Below are 24,758 nucleotides of genomic sequence, written 5' to 3'. Positions count from 1 at the left end.
CGCGGGGCGCCGTGTATGTGAAAACTGTGGTAGACCCGGTGGATTCAAGCCACTGCTACAAGCCTGGAGATAGCGAGTGGGGGTCTCGGCTAGGGAAAAACAACGTACACCGCGTCCACTGCGTTGTCGCTCTTTGCCCTCCAAAGAGCGAGACGGCATCAGGCGTCGAAGAGACCTTTAACTCGATTCCATGAGCAGAGCCTGCGGGGTAAACCGACCAGGCTCTCTAAGTAGACGTCTGCTCGATGACCGTTCATCAAGACAGAGCACTTCCTAGTACCGCCTGGAAGCAATGGACGGCTCAAGACAGCGCTTTACCAGCCCGGGCCGAGCGCTTCCGATATGCTGGCGGCAGCGACATCAGGTGATCAATCGCAATACTCCGAAAGACAGTTTGCCAAAATACAAACATTTACAAAGTGATTCTAGTGCCAAGTTACGCAAATGCGTCAAATATTTCCACTGGAATATTTCTCAATGCTTCACAAACAGTATCTGTGGTGCAACAAGGGTGCACCAGCGCTACAACTAGAATGGAAGCGGTCCATTTTGGTACATGTTGGACATGCTGCCAGCGATTCGCACCAGAACAGCCGTTCTTTTTTCGAAGCGCGACCTCTTCCGACACTTGCTCCAGCAGGGGCAGTGCACCCGGGGTATGATGGGCTCTATCTCCTTCAGCGAGCCGAGCTCAGAAATTAGCGAGCCGCCGTGGTACGCTCTTCAAAGCTCGCTCACGGTTCCAAACTTCAGTTGGGCCTCGGTTCGAGATCTGTTCCAGGGAAACGGCAGCCACGCTTATGATGTTGAAGCGACTGTTGACAGTAGTGGGCCAGCACCCACGGAGTACGATGCCTGGGGCTTCAGGGAACTTTGTCAGTGTTCGCGGAGCCAGAGATTGCTACTTTTCGCTATGCTATTTGGAACCGGCGTGGTGGTTTCGTTTCTTTCGGTTGGGATGCTACCGATGCTGATTCTGCGACCTCAGAAGTTTGCGTTTGCATTCAGTCTCGGACAAGTTCTGCTCATCACCTCGACGTGGCTTGTGGTTCCTCTTCAGGTTCAGCTACGCGCACTGAGCGTTACAGAAAGAGCGACCGCTGCAGCTATGTATGGGATAGCACTCGTACTAGCACTGGTTACGAGCTTGCGACATCTGGCGCTGCTCGCGCTGTGCTTCGTGCTGATTCAGCTCAGCGCGCTGGCATGGTATCTATTAACGTTCCTGCCATTTGGACGAGGATGGCTTTGGGCCTGGTTCAGCTCTGCAACTGGGTTGCATCGCTTGGACGGCTCGGTGCAAGCGCCCTGGAGATGGATGCCCTCGAGCGTGTCGGGCGGCAACTGAGTACTTTGGTGCTCTTTTCAGCGCCGTGTCCACGTATACATGCTTCAGGGCATGCGTAGGACATAATCCGGTGCCTTGACGCCGCGCCAATTCGGCTCTGTGCGGGAGAATGACATGCAGTGCACAAGACTTTGAATCCGCTGGGAACTGAAGTCCAATGCCCGGATATGCTGGTCGAGCAAGCACCTCGCTGAGGAATGCTGCCTCTTACTCGATCTCGAGGGACAGCTAGCTGTCACCGCTCCGGGCGAATGGGCGACCATGGACGCCAGCGTTTCTCTTGATCTCCGGAATTAAGTTCTCGATCCTTCCCGAGCGCAAGAGAAGGGTCTGTAATAGCTGTCAAAGGCCTCTGGGCACAGTATCGGCTGCTGCTGTTGCTGCTGCTGATCGCACCTGCTGAAAAACTCTCGAAGCCAGATCGGATGCGACCAGTGCGCATTCCGCCGTGCGTGCAGCATCGCTGGCGGGAAAATCGGCGACGCTGTGGCATGGTTTCTCGTACTAATCGATAATAGTGTATGAACCGATGCTATACGTCGTGCTAAGACATCCGCTCATATGGTGATCCGTGCTATCTGAATGGGATGCTCGGAAACGTTGCCGGCACGGTGCAGACGAGAAAGCTGTCTATGATGCTGACGTACTGTATTCGAGACAGCAAGTGTTCAAAGTACATGCCCTTTCGATAAACAGAATACTTACCGCCTCGATACACTCGCGATGCTTACCCGCTGCCGAACTGAATCGCTGAGTATGGACAGCGATTTCTGGTGCGGGCTCTAGACGCATGTCAGACTAAAATAAAGGGGTTCACTCAGCTATCTCGCGCTTGCACTGTAAAGTTTAGGACTCTTACAATTGTAATCAACATTAGACCGTGGGAGCTTCTTCTGAGACTGGTTACTTTTCCGTGTCTTATCTCCAGTTTGAAATACGCCGGTCTCCCCAGGACCTATAGTTCCGTTGCCGGCATTCGAGCGATGTTGATAGCGGCATTCATGTCCCGATTTCGCAGCGTCAGGTACTTGTTGGCGCATTTCATTCAGAGATGGGAGCTGCGATCGAAGCGTCGCTCTCCAGTTTCATATTGTTTGTGTACAGCCTCGGTACGCGCCTCACAACGGTGGCACATGGCTGTGGTCAGGTGTTCTCATATGCCCGCGACACCACCTCCAGCTCTGAACACTCGCCTGTGGCGCATGAATGCTCGCTGCAAAGCTCAGTACATGACCTTCATGAGAACAGAAGGCTCTTTTCGATGCTCTCCTCCGTTTCCGCACACGATGCCGCTCTACATGATCACGGGTTTCTTCTGGAGGATTCCCTCGACGAGTACTCTATCTGGTGCACGCGCGAGCGCACGCTGTTCCATTCAATCAGGGATTCGTGGAACGCAATGTTGCCCGCGATGAACCGAGCATCCGGAGGGAAATCCCAACTGCAGAACAAGTCGAGAAATTTCGATTCTTCTAGATTTTCTTCGTACAACGCGATGACGGATGCTTCACAGAAAGCGATCACTGCTATGACTCAAGTCGGAGTCAAAGATCTCATTCCATGCAAACTGAAGAGACGGGAGCTACCAGGAGCATATCACGTGAGAGGTACCATGCCGCTGCTGTCGAATCCGCTTTCATCTCTGGACAGAAAGCAGGGAGGATTTGACTCTGGAACGAAACCGATTATTTGAGTTGAAAAGTTCAGCGAACCCTAGGCAAGAGCTCGTGAACAAGTCGTCAACGAATGCCGTCGAGCTTTTCGCCGCATCAAGCAAGCCTCGCGCATTGCTGCGCACGCAAGTTACCTTAAAACAGAAAGAGCAAACGCATGAAGAATGCGTGATATGGGCATGCTGGAAGTACGGAAAGAGGAGTCGAAGCTTCAACGTGTGAACTTGTGATGATATCGCTGATGTTACATACCCTTGTTCAGGGACGTTCCAAATCATCTTGATTTCGGCGAGGAAACGGACTCCAGCGGCAAGCAGCGAAGGAGTTCCTTTGAAATGACGACAGAGCATGCTGGAACTATACATGAACCCGTAAGACCTTGCTGCACTTGGAATGTGGAGGGTGTGCTTTTAGAAAATTTCGGGAAAATTCGACAGCCAGGAGCAGATTGAGCAGTTCAATGTTGCGCTTTTATCTGACCTGTGGTACAGCCCAAGCCAGTAGACACAGGTAGTGCGCTCGTGGACCCGCCTCTGAAGCGGCTCACCAGCGGCGCGCACGCTGAACGTGTCTCTGACGAATTCTCCGCGTCTTGCGGGGTGCATACGATCGAAAGCGAATAGCATCGAAGCCGCTGCATAGCTCCGCTAGCGATGCACTCCCTCGAACGCACTGGCGCTGCTGGATATCCTGGGCCCGATCACCACTCCCTGCGCAGATTTTCGGCATCTCCCAATCTAGTCTAGCGTATGCCCTCAGTGCTCAGGCCTAATCTGTTCAACGACCCCCCCCGTGCGGCAATCTAGAAGAGAACGATTGCGCCATGGACTTGCGGGCGCCGGCTTGACGCAGGCGGAGGTCGGCTGCCCGTAACCCGGCGCCCGTGGCGGTTCAACTCGTGCGCGAATCGACGTTCGAACTTGCGCGACACCTGCGACGTCCTGCATCCCGAAAAGGGCCGTGATCAGGGAAACTTCCGCCACAAACGTAAAGTATGTTGCTTTACTTCGTGTCGGCTTCTTCTTCTTTCAGACGCAACGCATGCTTCACACATTTTTCACGAAAATGTTGCTGGAGGTCACGGTGGATGCGGCGAGCGGCACACCCACCAGCGCAGGCGGTCGCTCTCGTGGCTGTTACGGGGTCAGGCGGTTACGAGCGTCACAGCGGGACCTCTTCTGCTGCTGACTGTAACGAGTACCCTAAGAACGGCAACAATGAGTGGATTGTTCCAGACCAGAAGGAACCAGCAGCACTGGAAGCCCGTCAGGCGCAGTGGAAACGCGTCGCGCTGCTTGTCGTCCTCACTGCGTGCTGGTCCATCAGCAGTGCACCGAGCGTGCAAGCGCTCGCACAAACCGTGCACGCTCGTTCCGGAGACAGGCAGACGCTTGCTCGAAGTGGCACGAGAGAGAAAAGTCGAGAGCAAACCGGGCGAAGGCGTTTGGTTTTACCTTCAGAACGAGCATACCAAGAGTCTTTGGCCCGTCGGAAGCAGCGACAAGCATTAGTACATCGTACTACACGTGTAGTTGTTCCGGGCGCGTTACTGATTGGTGGAACCGGTGGCGGCGTGGCATGGTACTTGCGGCACCGGCAGCGGCGACGTGCCGCAGAATTCGAGGAATTTCTCAAAACGACGCTTCAGGACCTCGGTGGCGGACCAGACCCCGATGATGTCGAACTCGAAGACACGGATTCTAGTTTTGAACTGAGTTCAGATACCGTAGAACAGAATAGACCATCGACTGCAGACCCTAGTGCCGTTGCGAAGCGCATTCACGACAGGGCCGATCTCGCAGGGCGTCTACGTGTTGACCTATCCACAAAACCTGATGTGGTTATGCTCGACGGCAGCACGTTTCCATCAGACTCGCTCGAGTATCGCATCCATCGCTTTCTCTCCGAGGATGCCACAGAGTCGGAGTCATCCGAGGTGGACTTGACTGAATCGCTCCGGAAGGCGCTCCAGGACGAACAGTGGACACAGGACAGATTGTTGGCGGTCTCGAATGGCTCCATCACACGGATTATATCGAATGCCATTGAAGAGATGCGCAGACAGTCGCAGACATTCGCTGCATCGGATTTTGGCATGCAGAAGCTTTTGCAAGTCGTTTATCGCTGCGACATGCTTGCGACAGCATTGCCCCCGGCAGAAGCGGAAGCGGCATCTCCTACTTGGACATCGAAGTCGATGCCGTTTGCGCAGCGACTCCGTTACGCTGGACGTCAACGCAATCGCCAAGACGTCCAGGATCTCTATCGGCGGTATGTCATACGGGCCTTGATGCAAGAACAGCCCACCGATGAACGAGAGGCAGGTCCAGTCGATCTGAGCCGCCTGGAGAAAACCATGAGCTCGCTCGCTATTTTAGAACGTATCCTACGCATTGACGAAGCCTCTGCGACTAGCATCAAGGACGAAGCGGCTCGATTTGTGTTTCAAATGGCGGTATCAGCAACCTTTTCGAATCCCAATGCCTCTGTAGACGAGACCTATCTCCAGGATCTGATGAAATTGCTGGAGGGTTTGCTTACCCCAGAGATCGCGGAACGTATACGTTCGGAGGTTGGTATGATGCGCATCCTCTACGATATTGAGAAAATGGTGAAAGAGGGAAACATCACGCGCGAGGATAAGCGCGCCTTGCGTACGCTCTGCACACAACTGGGTTTCAACGTGCAGGACTTCTTGGAGAGCACGGCGCAGTTGAAGGAAGTACTTGGAGCGGAGGGAGAACGCTACGCGCGTCTCTTTCAACAGATTTTTGGCGATGATAACGATGAAGACGGCGGCTCGGAGCGCTCGAACAGAGGTGAATTGTCGGATTCAGAGACCACTGACACACAGGCCGTCCGGATGGACACTTCCTCTGGCAGCCCCTAGAAAGCTGCGGTGGTGCCCCGGGTATGCGGTTTCAAGTTTCAGGCGAAAGGCACCAGCGCTCGCGAAAGGAGTGTGACTCCTTCGCTTCTTCGGGAAACATGCGCGTGCGTGCCTATACATGTATATGCGCGTGCGTGCGCGCGTGTATGTGTGTGTGTGTTCGAGTCTGCATTTGGGTGTGGGGACACCTTTACTGTCACGAATGCGCAGCAACGCTACATTGCTTGCTCAGCGCGAGATTTTCCTACGGCGTCGTCGCCCGGCTCGGGATGCTCTGGACTGAACTCGAAAACGAGGGCCTTCTTGCACGAATGGCTAGTGGTGGAAGCCTCTGCTTGGCCATCGGGCGCCCAGACGCTTGAATAGTGTTGGAGTTTCCGATCTGACCCTTAAATGCCTTGACTGGTGAGCGCGTCACTCCAACGTGCCTTCGAAGGACAACTCCTCAGTGCAAAGTTCTCCGACGAGCGTCGCTCTGCTTTTCAGGGCGGAATGCACGTCTCTGAATCCAGATACCCAGAACAGTTCGCTATCACCGATTGTTTCGTTACATCCAGAGCAGAGACAATTCGGATGCTGGTGTCAGTTGCCCTTTTTGTTTTTGTTTGTTTTTCTCGCACGGTTTCGACTACTGGAATGCATCCTGGATATGCGAGAACCGTGGCGGAATACCTGTTTGCTGTTGTTGCCGCTAGCTTGCGAAAAAACGTACTAGCCTCCAAAAGCCAGTCATTGTTCGGTCCGAAGATGGATGATTCGCCCTTTTAAGGTCCTTTTTTTGAACGTCTTGCGCCCAAAGCAAAGTTTGTCGTACTCCATTCACACTACCATCTCCTCGTGAATCCATTTCATCCCATGCGTTCTCTACGAAATACGAATAAATTCCAGTTCGGGATGTGAAGTTCTCGCATCGCTGATTTGAACAGCGACGAAAAGACACGGATGGACAAGAAAAGCACGTTTATATGTGAACCCGTAGCGCGTCGAAAAACACCATATCGATTCCCTACGGAAGAGCGAACGCTTACATCAGAAGGGGGCTGGTGCACATCGCACTCGACGTGAATTTATTCGAGTGAAGCATTAGACCTGTATATGGGTACTGGAAAAGGGGCGAACCACCATCCGTACAGACGAGAGTAGTGACAAGGCCGAGAACATTAGCCCCAGCGACGACGCTATCGCATGGTCGCCTCCAGTCCTACAATCAGAGAGGATCGCTCAAAACCCCTTATGCGTCGTGTCACCGCTCTCTTCGTGGCTTCTTCTTCTCATATTGCTCTATCCCGTACTTAGACAACATCGCTTTGCATCAATCAATAGCGGTCAGGAAATAAGCAACTGAGATTCTCGCTGATCTGCTCATTGTGCCAGCCGATTCTGCCGGGTCCAGTCCAGCTGAAAGCGTCGTCTCTGTTTTCAAAAGCCATTTCTACGTTCTTGGCCCAGTAGGCGAGTCATTCGCATCCATGAAACTGTAAGTTGCAGGACGCCGTTCAAGATCGAGTAGCTTCTAATACGATGGATTTTCGCCAAGCTTCCTTCCAGTTGATACACCTCGTCAACCAGCTGCCTAAGGAGTTCCGTACGCACGGCTGCCAGCTGTCTACTTTCCTCTAGAGCTTTTCGATCATAACCCGATGCGACAAAAGAACTGATATTCGGTACAGAAGATGCAGTACGGCCGCATCGTGGCATCCGGCATTTGCACAGACGTGTGCAAGAATACCCTGATGCGTCGCAGTGCCATCTGGGCGATCGGGGGATCCACAGCACATATGCCAAAAAGGTATTGAACCAAACTCAGAAAGTGCATGCCGGTCAGTCTCGAGCGCTTGGTGAGATGAACCCAGTGGACGTTTTCCCACCGATACCCTCATCGTTCTGGCTCAGAAAAGTGGGTGCTGATCGTGGGGATTCCTGAGGAGTCAATGCATGCGAATGCTGAGCTCGTGGGGTTGACGAGCTTGAGCATCAAGCGCAACCGTCGCCTCTGCTCGTCAGGGCTGATTGTATTGGTACAGGTCTCGGAATGGCGGAATTGGAATCCAAAGGATGCTTGAAAACTGATCCCTGTCTGTTTTGGAGCATGCGCTACGGCGCTATCCACAACAGAACCCTCCAGGACATAGCAGATGTCGTCCGCGGATGCGAGTGCCGTCGCCTCGTCAAGCTAGTATTTGATGTGGTCCAGCTGTGTTCTGTCTTTGTCCATGATTTACCGCAGACATTTCTCGAGTGTACTAGGTAGCCTTCTCATCGAAAAACGGCTGGTCTCTGCACGCAAGAATGAAGCGTTTGAAACACCTCGCGAAGCGCATTGGCGGCGCTCGTTCAAGGTTTCTCATGTACTTCGAAGGAATCGAAAGCGGTTTGCATGGACGGTGGAGATCGGCGGAATATCGATCTACATGCACTTTGTGAAATCCTTCGCCCAGTTCGTGCAAAAAGACCCACTGTCATCCGTTCACCACAGATGATGAGACAGACTTCGTGATGGCTTCGGATCCCTGGTCTACGAACGTCATGGCCGTCGCTGTACCTCGTTATCAAAGGGATGGAGCCAGAGACACGGACGGAAAGCAGGTTCTGCTGCTCAAATTTCCCAGGGATCCGTATGATCGAGAGCCTGGCGTGACGTACGCAGCGAGGCATACTATCAAGCGGAATGGCGGCAATTTGACCCGTTTTGACGCTTTGAGTACTGCATTGAGCAGAAAGCGCCCAGTCATAAGATTCAAGCAGATACTACATGAGCGTCCAAATGGCTTACGCAGACGGTCATCGGCGGTACCTGAGACTGCCCTGGCGCTGCCGCCGGTTTCGGTTGGACAGAGGCAGGATGCTGGTGTTCGCAAACATGTTCAATGGGTTGGAGAAGGAAAGGGCCCGCAAGTAGCGTCCTTTGATGGTAGTCTATTGCTGTACACAAGCCGTAACGCGCATGCTCTGCAGTCCGGCTACGCGGAAGAGCGTGCTCGACGAGTGCAGGAATAGATGTTACACGATTCCTATCGATGCATTCGGGATGACATTCATGCATTGCGCGCATCACTGCACGCTGAAACAGGGAGAGAGCAAGAGCGTGCAACAGATGCAGTCGCATGAGATTAAGTATTGTATGCTGAACGAACGTCATCAGGCGAGGCCATGGACAGTGAGCGGCTTGCTCTTGTGCGATTCCACGTGGAGCAATGCGCGCTTAAAAGCGTTCGTCGCCGAGACCCGAAAGCCTGGATCAACATCCAGCAAATGAGGACTAATTTCGGAGCGTCTGGCGGCTTTCTGTCGAGCAAGTTGTCGAGCACTCTGTGCGGGCATTTTGCTGAAACGCTGCAGACTTTCGATGAAACATCCAGACAATGTCAGTTATGGAATTTCATGCTTCCCTGGGTTAAAGCACTGGTGTGGTATATTTCAGCAATCCAGCAAAGCCAGAGCTCCGTATATTTACAGCGATAACGCCTTTCTCGGCGGAAGAGTGGACGATCATGGTGTTCCAGCATTCCATACGCCAGCGCACAATCATCCGCGAGCACACTGCACTAACGGGCTACAAAGCCGGTTACTTGGGATGATACCTGGAGCATGTCATCTTTCCGAACCTGTTATTTATATTGATTGTGGACAGGATTCATGTTGGGCAATCCGCTTGCCCGCCGAACATGATCCACGAAGAACGCTGCTTCGAGACTTCGTTCCGCAGCGGTCATGCGGTCCGCTTCGGAGCTGCGACATCAGATGCACGTGTCATGTTTGCCATGTACGTAAACACCGGGTCTCTCTGTGCGTCCTCGTGCATGCTAGACTGCACGTAAAGCCGCCGCATCGAGGGCATGTGTAACACGCCCCGAAGCCGCACACATCACACAGGTGTCGTGCTGGCCTAGCGCTTGCCGTCGCCGGTGCACTGGTGAAGTAGAGCCACCCTTCCAGCGATCCGCGTTGTGCTAACCATGCATACCGATAGTTGAGACGCACCAAATGAGATAGCTTCCAAGGCGGGCGTCTCGGCCCGTTTCCTAACTGTGAATCGAGGTCGCTGGTCGGCGTTGACTCCATAGTCCGTTGATCAGCCACAGCGCCTCCGGAGTTACTCGCTCTCTCCGAATCGATTTCAGCGCGCGAATCTCTCCGTTTACGTCGCTGACGTACCTGCTGTGAGTCCGGAACTCTGTGCGTTGTTCCTGTTAAAGCATTGACAGGTAACGCAGCGGTTGGAAACGATAGCGACGTCTCTGCGACAAGTTCTCCCTCCTGCAGCTCACTGTCATAGCCATCGTCACTACTGGTGTCCTCCCAGTTGTCGCGTTCTAGAGACTCAAGAAAATCGCGAAGCCTGGCTCTCCGAACCTGCTCTTGTGCTCGCTGACGTTTATTGGCGTTCGGCTCCAAAGTCATGAAAGCGGCCAGGGGAAAAAACGCTGCAACGAGTCCGGAAATAAAACCTCCAGAAGCCCCGGAGACAGCCGAAAGCCACTCTTAACACTTCATTACAGTCGCGAGAGTGAAACGTTGCTCTCTTATAGACGGGACGTAAGTCTGACGGATTACGCCCGACCTATTTTACCAGACGAATGCACGGCTTCGTTAGAGCGGAATGTGCACGCGCACCGATAGACACACCATGTCAGATGAAAATGGGACAGGTCCCCTAGCTCCACCGTATGCTCTGAACTCTGGGTCTTTTCCTGTATCAGCAACACCAGCCTTTGCCGACTTCTTCCACGATTGCTTTCATTTCCACTGTCTTATTCCACGCTTTAAATACGCGGGGTCTCTCCCTTCCGCCGAGCTACGATGGCAGCAGTAGACGTGTAGCGATGGCAGCATTGAATTCCCGATTTGGCAGCGTCTGGCTGTTTGCGACACCTACCAAGCACAGACGGGAGTTGCCATCTACGCTTGGCTCGCTATCATCATAGTCTTTGTACCCAGTATCGGTACGCGCCTCGCAGCGGTGACTTTCGGCTCTGTTCAAGTGTGCGCATACGTCCGTCAAATATACACTTCTAAGCCAAGCCCTGTGGCGCGTGAACGCATGCTTCATCGCTCGGGGCACATCCATGCTGGGCAGAGAGGGCTCTTCTCGATGTCTTTCTCCGTTTTCGGGCCCGATCCTGTACCGTATGATTCCAGACATCTCATGGACGATATACTGGGCGAGTCCTCTGTCCGCTGCACACGGAAGCGTACGCTATTGCATTCAAAAAATGATTCGTGGAAAATAATGTTGTCCATGATGAGAGAAATACAGAAAGAGAAAATTTGCCTGGAAAATAAGATGAGAAACTTGCATTTGTCTACGCTCTCCTCGTGCAAAACGGTGACAACGACTCCGTGTGAAACGATCGCTGGACTGACTGAATTCCGAGTCCAAAAGCCTTTCCCATCCAAACCGAAGAGACGAGAGACGCAGGAAGCGCATCCCCGGAGAGGTGTATTTGATGCTGTCGAATGCCGTCCCATCGATGGATGTATAGAGAGCAGTAGTTTGTCTCTCGATCGGAATATATTTATTCTTTGACATGACAAGCTCAACGAAGATTTGGTGCGAGCTTGCGAACAAGTCGTCAAGATTTGAAATCACGTTTCTTGTCTCCCCATTCCAGAGATACACATTGCTGGGCCCACGAATTGCCTTGAAATAGGAAAAACGAAGACTTGAGGCACGCTGAAGTCACGCGTGCTGCGCGTAACGAAAGGAGCGGACTGGTTGATTCCACGTACGAATTTGACAATCGTATTGGTTATTTTATAAAACCGCATTCGAAGGCGTCGCGAATCGTTTTAAATCCGGTGACGTTACGATATCCAGCGGCGAAGCGGCGAAGGAGTCAAGTCAAACAGACGACCGAAAATCCTGGAACGACGCGTGAATCCGTTATTCCGTATTGCAGCACTTGTCGTCTCGATGCTGTCTATGAACGAGAACGTTCGATAATAATTGCAAAACAGGAACAGAGCTTGCATTTCAGTTTTCATGTTCATCGAACACGGATACAGGTGGACTCTCGACATCGACTAGGCGTCTCTGTTTGGGAGGAAACGTTTACGAACACTAGAGAGCTGTAAAGCAGCTCATTCAAGCGTGCAGTGATGTTTTTGGGACATGTCACACCTTCAGAAAGCATGTGGGCATATTGGGCGCTGCTAGCGACACGACTGCCTCCAGTATGAGCAGCAGTTATGCAGACGAAATGTGCCGCCCCGCGAGGCAGGAGGGTCAAGAACATGGAAGGCGCTTTCGCCGAAATGTCGCGTCTCAGCTGCCGACACCTCGAAGACATCAAGGGTCCTCCTGTTTCGCTTGACTTGAATGGCACCCGTTCAAAACGGTTCTGAAAGGCGTAGCTATATCTAAGCGCTCATCACCAATCGAGACAAGGGATGCACAAGCAGCCCAACGCAACGCGCAGGCGCGCTCGTTGTGGCACGTCGAGCACCATCCGTGCTGAAAACACTGCAAACGTACGCTCATGCCTTCCCCACAAGTGCAAAACGAAACCGGCTATACCCTCTGATCATTCCTCTACATCATAATCTTCTTCCAGTATGTGCCAGGCTCCGGCCTTTGCAGAGGCATCCGCAGTCGTCGCACCAGCCCCCGACGACGAGCTGGCCAGTGGCATCCGGGACTCTTCTTCTGCGGCCACCTGGAGAGCAACTTCTGGCGCAGGTGCTTCGGTCGCCAAAGCTGAACCAGTTTCGGGTGTGTCTTCTCCGGTTTCATGGCTTGCGTCTGCTGTCGTCGCGCCCGCGGGCTTTGTTCGACGAGGCGCAGCGCCGCCTCTTTTCCCAGTGCCAGTGCCGGCCGTTGTCTTCCGTTTCGCTCGAGGCCTCCTTTCGCTGTGCTTTACACGTGAGCGGCTGTCGCGATTCCGGCTCATTTCCTGCAGCTCCTTTTCAGTCAGTGGAGGTACTTTCGCAAACAGTGGGCGGAGAAACTGGAATCGAGGCTCTTTCTCCACCGTGTATCGTAGCAAACTTGATGTTATCGTAGTTGCTCCTGATTCCTTCGCATAGGCGAGAGCCTGCAAGCTCAGGTCCCGCAAAAAGTGCTCAGTGGCGTGGCCTACAAGAACTGGCACGCTCGCTGCCATGTGTCCGACTTCATCGTTCGTCTGGAGGAGGCGTTTCACTCTGCCGGCCGTAAAACGCGACCCGTGCGTACCGACTGCTCCTGGCATGTTACGCAGGTTGAAGGGCGCTGCCAAAAGCGACCGGCAGCCGCTGCACCTTACCAACGCAGAATTTTCGAAGCTGAAGCCGACGTAACTAGGAAGGAAAACTTGACGGCTACAGCTCGGTACTGTGAGTGAGCACAGCCCAGCCCCAAGTTCCGCTTGCGAACACGTTTCCAGAAAGCCCCAGAAGCGAGTACAAGCCGCTGCAACTTGTCCCGTCTGCAGCTTTTCGACGACAAGCCGCGCAAGCGACACATTGAAACCGCTCGTGATCGTCTTCTCTGTGTTGTTAGTATTGGACAAGTTTGGGCATGGTCGGTTCAACCACGCTGCAGATGCCTTGCGCCTCACCGGCACCGAGACTGGCACTTGTCGGAAACTGCGCTTCTAGAGTGTCGTCCATAGATATGATATGGATGCAATGCGCACGCCTTTCGGTTACGCAAAGCGCCATGCGACGTTCGCGCTTACCAGAGTGCTTTGCAGTGGGTTTCCCGGTGTGTGGGCGCATCGCGCGAGTCCCGGACCCTCATCGCACTGGAAGCTGTTCAACAGCAGCCATTCGAATGCTGCAGTCGATGAAATGAACGTTTAGTTTTGACACAACCTTTCGACAAAGCTGCTTGCGCAGCCATGGTAGGACATACAAGGCTAACACTGGGAAAACTGGCAATGGTACACGAGAAACTCGACAGCCTGCCAGCGGGATACATAGAAAATACTCACGTTGCGCTTTCTGCGATCACAGCCTATTCTGGAAACAGTATCGCTTCCCGTTTCGTGCATACGAATTCAGAGCTTCTGGGCTGCGTCCATCGACACTTTCGGAAACGGCAGCTGTTGCATGCTCCAGAACTCAGCTCGTATTCGAGCGCGTCGCTGCGTTCCGTGTGCCCCAAAGCACCTGCTCGCAAGTAGATCTTTTCAAGGCCACCTGCTTCTCACACACCCTACCTGTTTTAAAATAGCATGCACACCTCGCGAGCATGTTCCGGACGTAGCGCAAAGGGCTTCAAGCGTCCCAGCAGCCGCAATCGGCGGGTTCACCGTGTTTGGCGTGCTGCTGGACCCCCGCGTACCGCAGAAACGAGTCAGCTCGATACAGACTGCCACTACATAGATGCATGCGCTGGCCTCGTACCGCGCTCTCCTGTCACCAAATCCAGCGCCTTTCGGGTACTTTATGCATAGGAGAGACTCGATTCGTCCAGCTTCCGTACCAATCGTCTTAGGTCAGCTGTCGCTCTCGCGGGGCGCGTCGGCCGCGGCCTCCGTTTCCCAAAAGTACGGAAACGAGTCAGAGGTTTTCCTCGTCAAGATTTCCACCCCGTCTTCCACAATCAACAGGGTGTGCTCGTACTGAGCCGAGCGACCACCATCTTCCGTGACTGCCGTCCATCCATCAGACCAGACGCGATATCGCGTGTTCATCGTCTCATGCAACATCGGCTCAATCGTGAACGTGTGTCCGACTTTCATCCGACCGTACGGCTCCCGATTGCGAAAATGCAAAATGTTCGGATTGTCGTGGAACTCCTCGCCAATACCGTGGCCGAAAAAGTCCCGCGCAACCCCGAATCCATGCTGCGTCGCGTGATCTTCAATGACAGCGCCGATCATACTGTACTCAGCACCCGGGCTACAGATGCTTATCGCCTTTTCCAGGCATTCAAAAGTAACTCTAACAAGTTCGCGGCCGCGTTTGTCCACGTTTCCCACGAGCACCATCTCGGAGCAGTCGCCGTGAACACCCTCCACATAGCAAGTGACATCGATATTGATGATGTCTCCGTCGCGCAGCCGAGTCGAATCCGGGATACCGTGACAGATGACCTCATTAATCGACGTACAACACGACTTGGGAAAGCCATTGTAATGAAGAGGCGATGGGTATGCATTGCGCCGAATGGTCTCCTCGTGAACAATGGCATCAATCTCGTCGGTGGTCATTCCTACGTGCACGGCTTTGCACGCGGCATCGAGCACCTCACGCGCGATGCGGCCCGCCTTTCGCATACGTTCAATCTGCTCGGGGGTTTTGACTTCAATATCCCACGGCATTCGGGGTAACAGGCGCTGTGAGCGAGCCGGAATATCTCCGGCAGCGTACTTGGGTCGCGGAATGTGCGACGGCACTGTTCGTGGCGGCGACTGCACCCCAGGGCGCAGCAACGTCCGAGTCGACTTGGTACTTGCGGTTTTCGCAAATCCCTGGCCCCTGGTGAACTGTTGCACTGTTTTCTTCTCGTCCTTACCTTTCTTGGAAGAGGCTCCTGCACCTTTGCCGTACGAGCTTGGTGACGGGCGCTCCTGACGACGCTGGCCACCACCGGCAGCCGCAGCGAGTTGATAGACCGGTGACGCTGCACTCCGTGGTTTACGAGGCGCGGTTCGAAACGCCCCTCGCAGCACAGGACGCAATCCAAGTGTCTCACTTGCGACAAAACTCGGCTGAACCGAGTTATATCCGCCTCGCATAAGCTGCGTGTTTGTGTATGGAAGTTTCGGGCCTGTACTCCAGCTCGCCGGGTATAATCCGTCGCCCATCTGACAATCCGACGCAGCCATGCGCCTAGCAGCGCGCCTTTACCTGTGCAGTGGATCCTCAGACACCCACTCACACGCTCATTCACGCAAACACTTATAGACTTCTAGACTTGCACTTGCCGCCTGTGCTGCGCGATAGGGCGTCCAGGGGAGAAGGTGCAGTAGAGCAGCATCGGAATACAGAGGTGTGCCCTTGGAGGCTTCAAGGGCTGCTACTAGAACGAAAGCGCCGCGAGGACAGGGCAGAACCCGCTGTTCGTTCCAAGCTTGAGGAGAGCTGTGTGTTCATCAGGGGTGACTGGACGCTTACCTATAGGAACAGTGCTTCGGTAGTATACGGTACGCGTTCAGTGACCCAGCGTCCATAGGGCACGCGCTGGTGGTGGCACCATGAGCGACGCGCTGGTCGACGACCTCGATAAGAGGGTGCTTGTATACCTCCGCGACGGTCGTTTTTTTCTCGGATATTTGCGGTCGTTTGATCAGTACGGAAACTTGACTCTTGAAGATGCCACTGAGCGGGTGGTCGTCAATGATGAGGCGTTCGCAGATATTCCACGAGGACTGCAAGTGTTCCGCGGTGAAAATGTGGTGCTTTTTGGAGCGGTCGATTCCGAGCAGAGAGAGTTAGAGTTTCTGAGAAAACTCCGCCGCGTCACAGAGGAGGAAATCCGGCGCATGGAACAGGCGGTAGCGGAAGATCACGCGGCACTCCGGCGCAGGGAGCGGCTTGAATGGCCTGCCTTCGACGATGGTGCCCTCTGAGCCTTCTCGGAGCGCTGTCGAACGTGAACGGTACAGACGTTGGTACCTGCATCGCGTACCAACGAGTCATTCTGGACCACTGCAGGCCGCAGGAATCACACAGGCGTTTCCACCGGCTAGGAATTTTTGGTGCATAGTGGATGCGTCTGGCCAGGTTTGCTCGGACGTTTGAGCAGTGTCCATTACGGCAGCGTAAACAGCACATCTTCTACAACCGATTTCACTCTGTACCAACCGCAAAGCCGTGTTGATGCACGTGTGGATGCTTGTCAGTTGCGCTTCGCCCGCGCAACGGGAAAACCTGCGAGTTGCCGTATATTCCTCTGGAATGCTCTGGTTCCTGTGCAACGCGTTCGAGAAGCAGGAAAAGCTACGAAACCCCACGTCACAATCGAAGCAACCATGTTCTAGCGCCCGAGCTCAGAGTCACTATCCATTGACTCTACGCGCGCGCTCGCCGATGAGGCGAGTGCGCCGGATGCACACAAGCGGAGGCTCCCCGTGCAACGCAGGACAAGGCGCGGATTTCTCTGGAATAACGTGGATCCATGCAGAGCGTCGTTGTACCAAGCGTTCCTGTACAGTTTACAGCACCGAGTAGACATCGCGTGCGTCTCCGTCCAGATGTCAGTGGACGCATTTGCCTCCAACCGTATCCACTCGAAATTACATATTCTACCCAAATGATTCAATCCGTTCAAGCGTACCCAACAACACGTCCGTTGCTCCGAAGGCGGTGCTCGTTCGCGTCGTCATCCCCGCGAAAAAGCGCCCTTGAAAGCGTCCTCATTTTCGAGAAGCGTGCGCTTGCATACAACCCACACCACTTGCAACGCTGCTGGCACTGCGTGTCTGCTCTACAGCAGCGTGTCGCGGCGTTCGTCGAGGATCACAGCAGGCACCTTTGATAAGACGCTTTGTCTTCGAAAGTGTTCTGTAACGCGCATACCGACTGCAGCGCTGCTCGTGTCGACGTCAACACGCGCAACGCTGCGTCAAGCCTTCCTCCCCGTATGGAGACTTGCCTGGTCCTCACCGTGGTATATAGGTGGTCTGTCAATAGGTGGTGTGTTGCGACGCTGCGACGTCGGTTGGAGTGTTTCAACGTACGAGTCCATGTAGAGGGGGTATGCGACACGCCGCGGTGAGCGTGGCGTCGCCCCCGGACTCAGATGGTAAGCCCGTGGAAACGGTATGCCATAGTGCAGCGCAAGTTCCAGTCGCGACTCGGCTTCGAAGAGTTTTCGTTCGATGTCTTGGGGGTCTCGCAACGAGGCGTTCCTCCGAAAAAGCTGTCTCGCTTCCGCGCAAACGCTATCAACAGTCTCCGGTTGGTCCTGAAATCGCCTCTTCGCAGTCCTTAAAATTGTGCGGTACAAACTCAGCACCCGACTCCGTTGCATGCCGTAGTTGAAGGTCCCATCCGACCGCCAACAGAATCGGAACTGAGTGCCAACGCACGTGCACAAGTCCTCTGCTGACGGCTGTTGACGCAGCGAAGCGTCGTCACGAATGCGAGCCGCACACCAGCAGCGCTAATCCTCTACCCGGACGTGCCGTCCAGTGACAGCGTTGTAAGGTGTACGTATTTCCGTCTCTCACGGGGTACTTGGGAGCGTTTCGAAAACGGAATAGATCTCGAGTGCCTGATTTCCGTTGGGTGTGGACTAGGAAGCCGCAGAGGCAAAGCCTGAAGACGCACTGAGTTCATCCGCCCGCGGGCGTCCTGGAACGCTTCTGGGGTACCTCGAGCGTAAATCCGGCTCAGGAAAGCTGCTGGAGGTGCGCAATTGTGGTGTGAGAACCGCTTTCCTCGTGCAATAATCGCATGCTTTCGCGTAGAAGCGCAGGGCCGCTGGTTGCTTGGTGTGTGCAGCCCCGTTTGTGGGCGGCAGACGCCGCGAGAGGGCACCAGTCGGTTGCTTGCCGGTTACCGTATCGCTGCCGAGAGGGCCGAGCACCTGCAGTAGCACGGTCGACATGGCGCTGGATCCGCCTTTATGGAGGCACCGTGGTGGTCATGGGACCGAAACGCGCTCACAATAGAACGCAAAGGCCAACGAAACGCGAACCCGTAACCGAGCATAAGCCTGCAGCAGCGCGCCATGAACCTCCTTCCACTCCCGCAACTCAGACCGAAATCGCTCCCGACAGTACTGCTACGATACCATCAGAGACAGTTCCTGCACTTCAAGCAAGCGAACAGTGTCGTGCTGAGGAGCTTGCGCTCAGCGACATTCGTCAGGTTGCAGCAGGGTTGTTCGGCGAGTCCATCCGCGTCGAGTCGGCGTCCTTCAGTCCTGATCGACGGTTATATCGAGTGTTTCTATGCACGGACGCCACGATAGGTGATTGCGAAACCTTGACAAAAGCGCTTGTCGCGGACAACTCCTGGGAGCACGGTATGGATATCCAAAGCTTGGAAGTATCGAGTCCTGGCGTCGGCGACGTCTTGCAACATGACCGAGCATTCCAGGCGTTTCGCTCGTTTCCCGTCATCGTAACGTTTACCGAAGAACACCCCAAATACGGAATGATGGTACAGGGAAACCTGGTCGATCGAGATGAAACTTCTGTCCGCATCAGTCAAGGGGGCAAGGTTCTCAGGCTCGAACGCGCCGCAGTGCGGGAGGTTCGTCTCGTACCCGCCGAAGAGGGTGACAATCTTTAAAGATTTCCGTTGCGGTCACGACATCTTCCGGTACTGTTCGAGCACGTCCGCTATGGAGACAGAGACATGCAGCGACGTGGACAATTGAGTCGAAGGCTCGTCAACAGCGCGGACAGGGATCCCAGCGACGAAAACTCGCTTTCCAGGGCGCCGGCACCCGCCTGTACGTCGCGCGGGACGCACGTCGTCGAAACAACGTCACTGAAACGACACTCGAAAGTGCTTCGATCGCAAGACGCGTCCGGTACTGCGGAGTCCGTCAACTCTCAGACTCCAGACGATGAGGTCGACCACACCCTGTGGACGCTTGTGCGTGAAGTGAGCGACGCCGAGGCTGCGTTCTGGGCGCTGCGTAACGATAGCCGCCTGTTAGGTTTCGTGCTGCGCTCGCAGCTACTCGCGCTGGTTCACGATGACTCCAGTGTGACAGACTTTTTGGAGGCTGCGCAGCAGCCCACGGACGTCGGTGACGTTCAGGCTGAGTTTATTCTTTGCTGGGTACCGGTGCCGGGTGGACCCGCGATCCTCTGGCGGGCCGACTATCAACGCCTCATTGAGGAACAAGTCGCGAGGCGCCTCTCCGAGCTGGAGGACCCAGCTCGCAAAGCAGCGCTCTGGGGAACCACTCGTGAGCAGGTCGAACGCGACACCCACATTCGTGCAGCGGATGGTTCCTGTTGGTTACGCACCCTTCCGTGCCCACCTTCGGTGATTCGAGCCCTCACCCAAGGTCAAAAGGCCCTCGTGCAACAAGTCAAGCGCATGGGTCGCTACGGACGCTTGCCGCTTCATCGAGCCGAGTTGCTGCGCCTTTCGCGCACGTGTTTTTCCGCCCGTTTCCATATTTTGGATGCGGTCGGTTGCGGGACACTCGCGCTTGATGCCCAGAATACGCTCAGTAAGGAGCCGTACCTATGCTTGCCCGAGGTGCGCACAACGAACATAGTCGATTCAGGCGAGATCGGTTTCTAAAGCGCAGTTCTGAGCCCAAGATGGCCACTCGGTCTGGGCATGCCAACTAAAGCGAGCTGTCGGCGCGTTATCATCATCATCATAGCGGTAGGAGAGCGCGTGCAACCAGATGCCCAGCTGCCGATAGAGCGGGTCCTCGCGCCACCGAACAGGCGCAGCGTACGGACAGTGATGACAGAGTGGATCTGCGACCTGCAAATCGGGAAAGAGCTGCATCAGCGTCGGCTCTGCCGATGATCTCGACTCCCCAGTGCCCAACATGCCGGCGATAGCATCGGCAACGACCGTGGTGTATTCATCTGCAGCGAGCGTGCCTCCATAGAGCGCATCGTTCGCCACCGGATGACCGAGGAACGCAGCGTGCGCCCGGATCTGATGTGTACGTCCGGTGACAGGTACACACTCCACGAGGCTCGTGTCCGTTCGCGTATCATAGCCCAGAGGCTTGAACAGTGTGATGGAAGCCTTCCCTGATTGGAAATCGGGGAACGAACGAGCATATCCTTGTTCGCCTCGATCGAGGCGCAGCGGCACTCTGCAGGTAAGTGCTTCGCGAAAGCGGCCCTGAAGGCGCGCCAGATAGACCTTACGATGGCGTGGCACAGACCGGTTGCCTCCCGAGGCATGCTGATGCCATCGTCGCGCGAGCTCGACGTTCTTGGCAAATACCACGACTCCGGATGTCACTCGATCGAGGCGGTAGAGGGTGTACAGGGCCGGCGCTGTGCGTTGGTGGTGCTCGCTCAGGAGACGGCTCAGCCATGCTGTCAAGGAATGGTACCGGAATTGACCACTGACGTGTGTGGGTATGCCAGCAGGTTTGTAAACCGCAACCCAGTCCGGTTGCTCGTCGATGACTCGTGGTACATCAGTGGCTGAAACCGGCGCCTCGTGAAAGTGTACCGTATTCAGGATTGTGTCAGCCGGCTGCAGCACGTAGTCTGCCGCAATTGACGCTCCGTTGACCAGGAGCCTCCCGTGCTTCATTTGGTTCGCCCAGAACTCTCTCGTTCCATAGAACTCTTTCGTGAAGACATCGGTCAGAGTCGTTCCGAGCCAGCGCTCTTTCACGTTGACACGGTACGTAAAGAGGTACGGCGCGACGTAGCGGAGACTTCTCCAGTTCGTGACCACCACCGGAGGTGTCGACGGGATGCAAAGAGCTGGACAAGCGACACCAAACAACAAACATGGTCTTCCGCCGGCCATTTTCAGATGTCAAGCAGCTAAGAAGCCCTCATCCGTTCGAGAAGAGACACATCACCTAGAGTTTGTACAAGGAGCAGACCATCGTCAGTGATGCAGTGGACGAGGGGCACCAGCGAGCTGCCCACCGCGCAACGCCTCCCGCTGACCAGACGCAAGTCACGCTAGCGCCACGTCGTATCGAAGCGGCGTTTCGTATTTTCGTATACGCTTTTGCAATGGATCTTGGAACGAAAGCTATACACGTAGGACAAGAGCCTGACGAAGCCACCGGGGCTGTCATTCCTCCTATATCTCTATCGACGACTTTCGCGCAACTTGCACCGGGCACTCCGCGCTCGCACTACGACTACGCACGTTCAAACAACCCGACACGGGAGAACCTAGAGCGCTGCATCGCGGCCCTGGAAGAGGCAGAATTCGCGTTCGTATTCAGCAGCGGACTCGGAGCGACGACGACGCTTTTACACCTGCTGAGCAGTGGTGACCACGTCATCTGTATTGACGACGTTTATGGAGGCACTCAGCGTTACTTCCGCAACGTGGCGGCCCGCTTTGGTGTAACGTTCTCCTTTATCGACTTTGAAGGCGACGCTTATCCAAAAGCACTCGCAGAGCATCCCAATACGCGCATGGTATGGCTGGAGAGCCCAACGAATCCGACTCTACGAGTCACAGATATCGCGATGGTTGCAAAACAAACGCCCCCTCGTGTGCTGCTGGTTGTAGACAACACCTTTATGACACCGTATTGCCAACAGCCCCTCAAATTGGGCGCTCATATCGTTATGCATTCCATGAGCAAGTACTTGAACGGCCACTCCGATGTCATCATGGGGGCGGTTGCGCTGCGCGATCGTGCGCTCGCTGATCGCCTGCGCTACCTCCAGAATGCGCTCGGGGCCGTGCCGAGCGCCTTCGATTGCTACCTGGTGCATCGCGGCTTGAAGACGCTTGCCGTGCGCATGGAACGTCACTGCGACAATGCGATGAAGATTGCCGAATGGCTCGAGCAGCGTTCCCGAATGGAGCCGAAACGCATCCACCGGGTGATCTATCCCGGTTTGGCGAGCCATCCGCAGCACGAGGTTGCGAAACGAAACGCAGCACGCCCGGGTGCCTTTGGCGGCATGATTGCCTTTTCCATGGATAACGCGGCGGAGTGCCTGTCTAGGATGCGTTTGAGTACGCTGGCGGAATCGCTTGGAGGTGTCGAGTCTCTGATCGAGGTACCTGCGTTAATGACGCACCAGAGCGTACCTGCGGCAGAGCGCGAACGACTCGGGATCGACGAGCGACTCGTGCGCTGGAGTGTCGGCATTGAAGCAGTCGGCGATCTGCTGCGCGATCTGCAGGATGCACTGGACGCTTCGAACGCCAGTTAGTCGATTTCCGGGTGTGGAGCAGGTCTCTATTCGCAGCGAGCAGTTCAATTCAGCTTAATTCACCTTCTGATTAAGGTGATATGGAGGGAACGCTAAGTTTTGTCAGTGGTTTTGCACCTGCGGTATATCGACGCGAGTTGTTTCGACACCGGTGTGTAACAACGGCGCCAGAAGCGCGCGCTTGGCCGCGGCTTGGTCTTCTCCGTGCCAACAGCGGTGCCCGGCTTTCTCGCGTGGACATCACACCCGAGATCTATAAACGCCTTGTAAGTATGGCTAAAAGGACTGAAGGGAATTTTTCGGCGGTCGCTGGCGCGATCCTCGAGAGCTACCTGACCGCTGCCACGAACCGGGACTTGCGGGCCGTCATCTTCGATATGGACGGTGTCTTGTGCGACTCGGAGAGGCTCAGTCGTGCCGCTGGTGTAGAATATTTTCGAAGATACCACGGGGTATGGCCTACAGAGAAGGATTTCGCGGATTTCGCGGGTACCGGCGAGGCAGCTTTCCTCAGTGGCGTTGCCCGCCGCTACAGCGTCAAAGACTTTGACGTCAATAAGGCAAAGGAGGGTTTCTTCAACATCTACGTCAATGAATACGTTTCAGCGTTGGAGCCCTTTGAAGGGGTACGTGAGTTCATTCAGCAGATCAAGACGATGGGTTTGAAAACCGCACTAGCGTCGTCAGCGGACGCTATCAAAGTCCACGCAAACTTGTCGGCGATCGGATTCGAGCGTGATATGTTCGACTTTGTGACTCGTTCGGATGAAATTGCGAACAAAAAGCCCGCACCGGATATATTTCTTGCTGCGGCTGAGGGGCTTGGGGTTCCACCTGAATCCTGTGTCGTCATTGAAGATGCACCAGCTGGTGTTTTGGCCGCAAAACGCGCCAGAATGCGCTGTGTTGCTGTCGCGACCTCCGTAAGTGCACAGTTGCTCTGGGATGCTGGTGCGGACATTGTGCGTCCTGCTCCACAGTATATCATGTTGGATGATATCGTCATCACGGATGATGCGGATGCGTCAGCACCTGCTTCCGCGTCGCAGGAGTAACTTGCCGGAGCGGCAACGACGCGCATGCTAGAGCCCGTTTCTAGAGGTACTTTCTCGTCGCCGCAAAGCGCTGTTTGCTGCTCGGTACTTGACGGTGCGTGCGTGAGGGCGAAAGTAATCCAGACAGGGAGGTGTCAAACAGGCTGTCGACATCTGCCACTAAGCGTATGTACTTGTTGCCATAAAGCGCTGTTTACTGCTCGGTATTGGATGGTATCCTCTTGAGACAGCACGATGCTCGCCTGATGCCGAATCCGCCAGCTAACATTGAACCAGTCGATATGCAACCGCTGTCGATTTGTGCGGGAATTTGCGAGCGATGAAAACCGATTCCTGGCTGGACAGCGACTGCAGTATGCTTGTTTTGTTCCATGATCCATAAAAACGCCGCTGTGCGCGACAGCGTTCGCCGCCGTAGATCAGCATCTACTTCGTTAAGTTTCAATGACGCGCGCGAAGCCATCGTACACTCTGGTTTTAAAGCGTCAGCCGTTCGGCACAGCTGGCTTTGAAATCGAGCATCATGGAGCAAGCTCGCTGCCGTCTACAATATGCGCAAACGCAGACGGAACACATAGCTCTTGGCGACCAGCTCGTCCACGAGAACGGCTCTCGACTCTTAGCCCGAATCAGCAGAAAACTCCACCCGAGGTCGAATGGTCTCGGTTATCGACTGTTGTACACCCATGGGTGGCGCAGCGGTTTCTGCGCACGCTTGCAAAAGCGGCCCCCAGAGCCAGTACCGCTCTCCATGATCCCCCAGGCCAATATTTCATCCATATGTGCACGAAATGAGGGCGTCGGCATTCCGCATGCGAACGTAGCGACATAGCGTGAGACTTTTCGCGAGAGCGGTGCTGCTCTCTGCCGAGCACACGCCGGCGATCGATCTGCGCTTCGCTGGCATCGATCCGCCCTCGAATGGGTTCGGTAGGGTCGATTCAATCCCATGTGACCAAAAAAGCAGAACGCAGGTATCCGAGCATGATCCAAGCGAAGCATAACATTCGAAGTTGCCATGCAGCACGAACGGAGCCGACAGGTATTCTGTTCGGCAGA

The 24,758-nt window shown here is 54.8% G+C and overlaps 12 protein-coding genes across 12 annotated transcripts, besides 1 other annotated feature; 7 read left to right on the top strand and 5 right to left on the bottom strand.

Annotated features, from left to right (window-relative positions):
- Positions 1-658: 658 nt before the first annotated feature.
- On the top strand, positions 659-1,348 carry CYME_CMT399C (similar to Golgi transport protein SFT2; the record flags this gene model as incomplete). Its single annotated transcript, XM_005539327.1, has 1 exon — positions 659-1,348. One exon carries the CDS (start codon positions 659-661, stop codon positions 1,346-1,348), a length of 690 nt encoding a protein of 229 aa, XP_005539384.1.
- Positions 1,349-4,015: 2,667 nt separating this feature from the next.
- On the top strand, positions 4,016-5,911 carry CYME_CMT398C (hypothetical protein; the record flags this gene model as incomplete). Its single annotated transcript, XM_005539326.1, has 1 exon — positions 4,016-5,911. One exon carries the CDS (start codon positions 4,016-4,018, stop codon positions 5,909-5,911), a length of 1,896 nt encoding a protein of 631 aa, XP_005539383.1.
- Positions 5,912-9,661: 3,750 nt separating this feature from the next.
- CYME_CMT397C (hypothetical protein, conserved) lies at positions 9,662-10,312 on the bottom strand (the record flags this gene model as incomplete). Its single annotated transcript, XM_005539325.1, has 1 exon — positions 9,662-10,312. The coding sequence occupies one exon, from the start codon at positions 10,310-10,312 to the stop codon at positions 9,662-9,664; it is 651 nt and encodes a 216-aa protein (XP_005539382.1).
- A 2,123-nt stretch (positions 10,313-12,435) lies between these two features.
- Positions 12,436-13,101, bottom strand: CYME_CMT396C (similar to class 2 transcription repressor NC2 alpha subunit; the record flags this gene model as incomplete). Its single annotated transcript, XM_005539324.1, has 1 exon — positions 12,436-13,101. The coding sequence occupies one exon, from the start codon at positions 13,099-13,101 to the stop codon at positions 12,436-12,438; it is 666 nt and encodes a 221-aa protein (XP_005539381.1).
- A 1,230-nt stretch (positions 13,102-14,331) lies between these two features.
- On the bottom strand, positions 14,332-15,576 carry CYME_CMT395C (methionyl aminopeptidase; the record flags this gene model as incomplete). Its single annotated transcript, XM_005539323.1, has 1 exon — positions 14,332-15,576. One exon carries the CDS (start codon positions 15,574-15,576, stop codon positions 14,332-14,334), a length of 1,245 nt encoding a protein of 414 aa, XP_005539380.1.
- Positions 15,577-16,035: 459 nt separating this feature from the next.
- CYME_CMT394C (similar to Sm-like protein LSm1) lies at positions 16,036-16,410 on the top strand (the record flags this gene model as incomplete). The annotated part of the gene is made up of 1 exon (XM_005539322.1): positions 16,036-16,410. One exon carries the CDS (start codon positions 16,036-16,038, stop codon positions 16,408-16,410), a length of 375 nt encoding a protein of 124 aa, XP_005539379.1.
- Positions 16,411-16,532: 122 nt separating this feature from the next.
- Positions 16,533-17,316: a sequence feature (possible transcribed region).
- An 89-nt stretch (positions 17,317-17,405) lies between these two features.
- CYME_CMT393C (hypothetical protein, conserved) lies at positions 17,406-17,813 on the bottom strand (the record flags this gene model as incomplete). The annotated part of the gene is made up of 1 exon (XM_005539321.1): positions 17,406-17,813. One exon carries the CDS (start codon positions 17,811-17,813, stop codon positions 17,406-17,408), a length of 408 nt encoding a protein of 135 aa, XP_005539378.1.
- Positions 17,814-18,238: 425 nt separating this feature from the next.
- Positions 18,239-19,081, top strand: CYME_CMT392C (hypothetical protein, conserved; the record flags this gene model as incomplete). Its single annotated transcript, XM_005539320.1, has 1 exon — positions 18,239-19,081. The coding sequence occupies one exon, from the start codon at positions 18,239-18,241 to the stop codon at positions 19,079-19,081; it is 843 nt and encodes a 280-aa protein (XP_005539377.1).
- Positions 19,082-19,147: 66 nt separating this feature from the next.
- Positions 19,148-20,053, top strand: CYME_CMT391C (hypothetical protein; the record flags this gene model as incomplete). The annotated part of the gene is made up of 1 exon (XM_005539319.1): positions 19,148-20,053. The coding sequence occupies one exon, from the start codon at positions 19,148-19,150 to the stop codon at positions 20,051-20,053; it is 906 nt and encodes a 301-aa protein (XP_005539376.1).
- Positions 20,033-21,262, bottom strand: CYME_CMT390C (hypothetical protein, conserved; the record flags this gene model as incomplete). Its single annotated transcript, XM_005539318.1, has 1 exon — positions 20,033-21,262. One exon carries the CDS (start codon positions 21,260-21,262, stop codon positions 20,033-20,035), a length of 1,230 nt encoding a protein of 409 aa, XP_005539375.1.
- A 215-nt stretch (positions 21,263-21,477) lies between these two features.
- CYME_CMT389C (cystathionine gamma-lyase) lies at positions 21,478-22,644 on the top strand (the record flags this gene model as incomplete). Its single annotated transcript, XM_005539317.1, has 1 exon — positions 21,478-22,644. The coding sequence occupies one exon, from the start codon at positions 21,478-21,480 to the stop codon at positions 22,642-22,644; it is 1,167 nt and encodes a 388-aa protein (XP_005539374.1).
- Positions 22,645-22,724: 80 nt separating this feature from the next.
- CYME_CMT388C (unknown phosphatase CbbY) lies at positions 22,725-23,699 on the top strand (the record flags this gene model as incomplete). Its single annotated transcript, XM_005539316.1, has 1 exon — positions 22,725-23,699. One exon carries the CDS (start codon positions 22,725-22,727, stop codon positions 23,697-23,699), a length of 975 nt encoding a protein of 324 aa, XP_005539373.1.
- Positions 23,700-24,758: the final 1,059 nt, after the last annotated feature.

This window comes from Cyanidioschyzon merolae, chromosome 20 (assembly GCF_000091205.1).
Source record: "Cyanidioschyzon merolae strain 10D DNA, chromosome 20, complete genome".
NCBI lineage: Eukaryota > Rhodophyta > Bangiophyceae > Cyanidiales > Cyanidiaceae > Cyanidioschyzon > Cyanidioschyzon merolae.
Note: the sequence above shows the minus strand (reverse complement) of the source record. Positions and strands in the feature narration are given on the sequence as shown.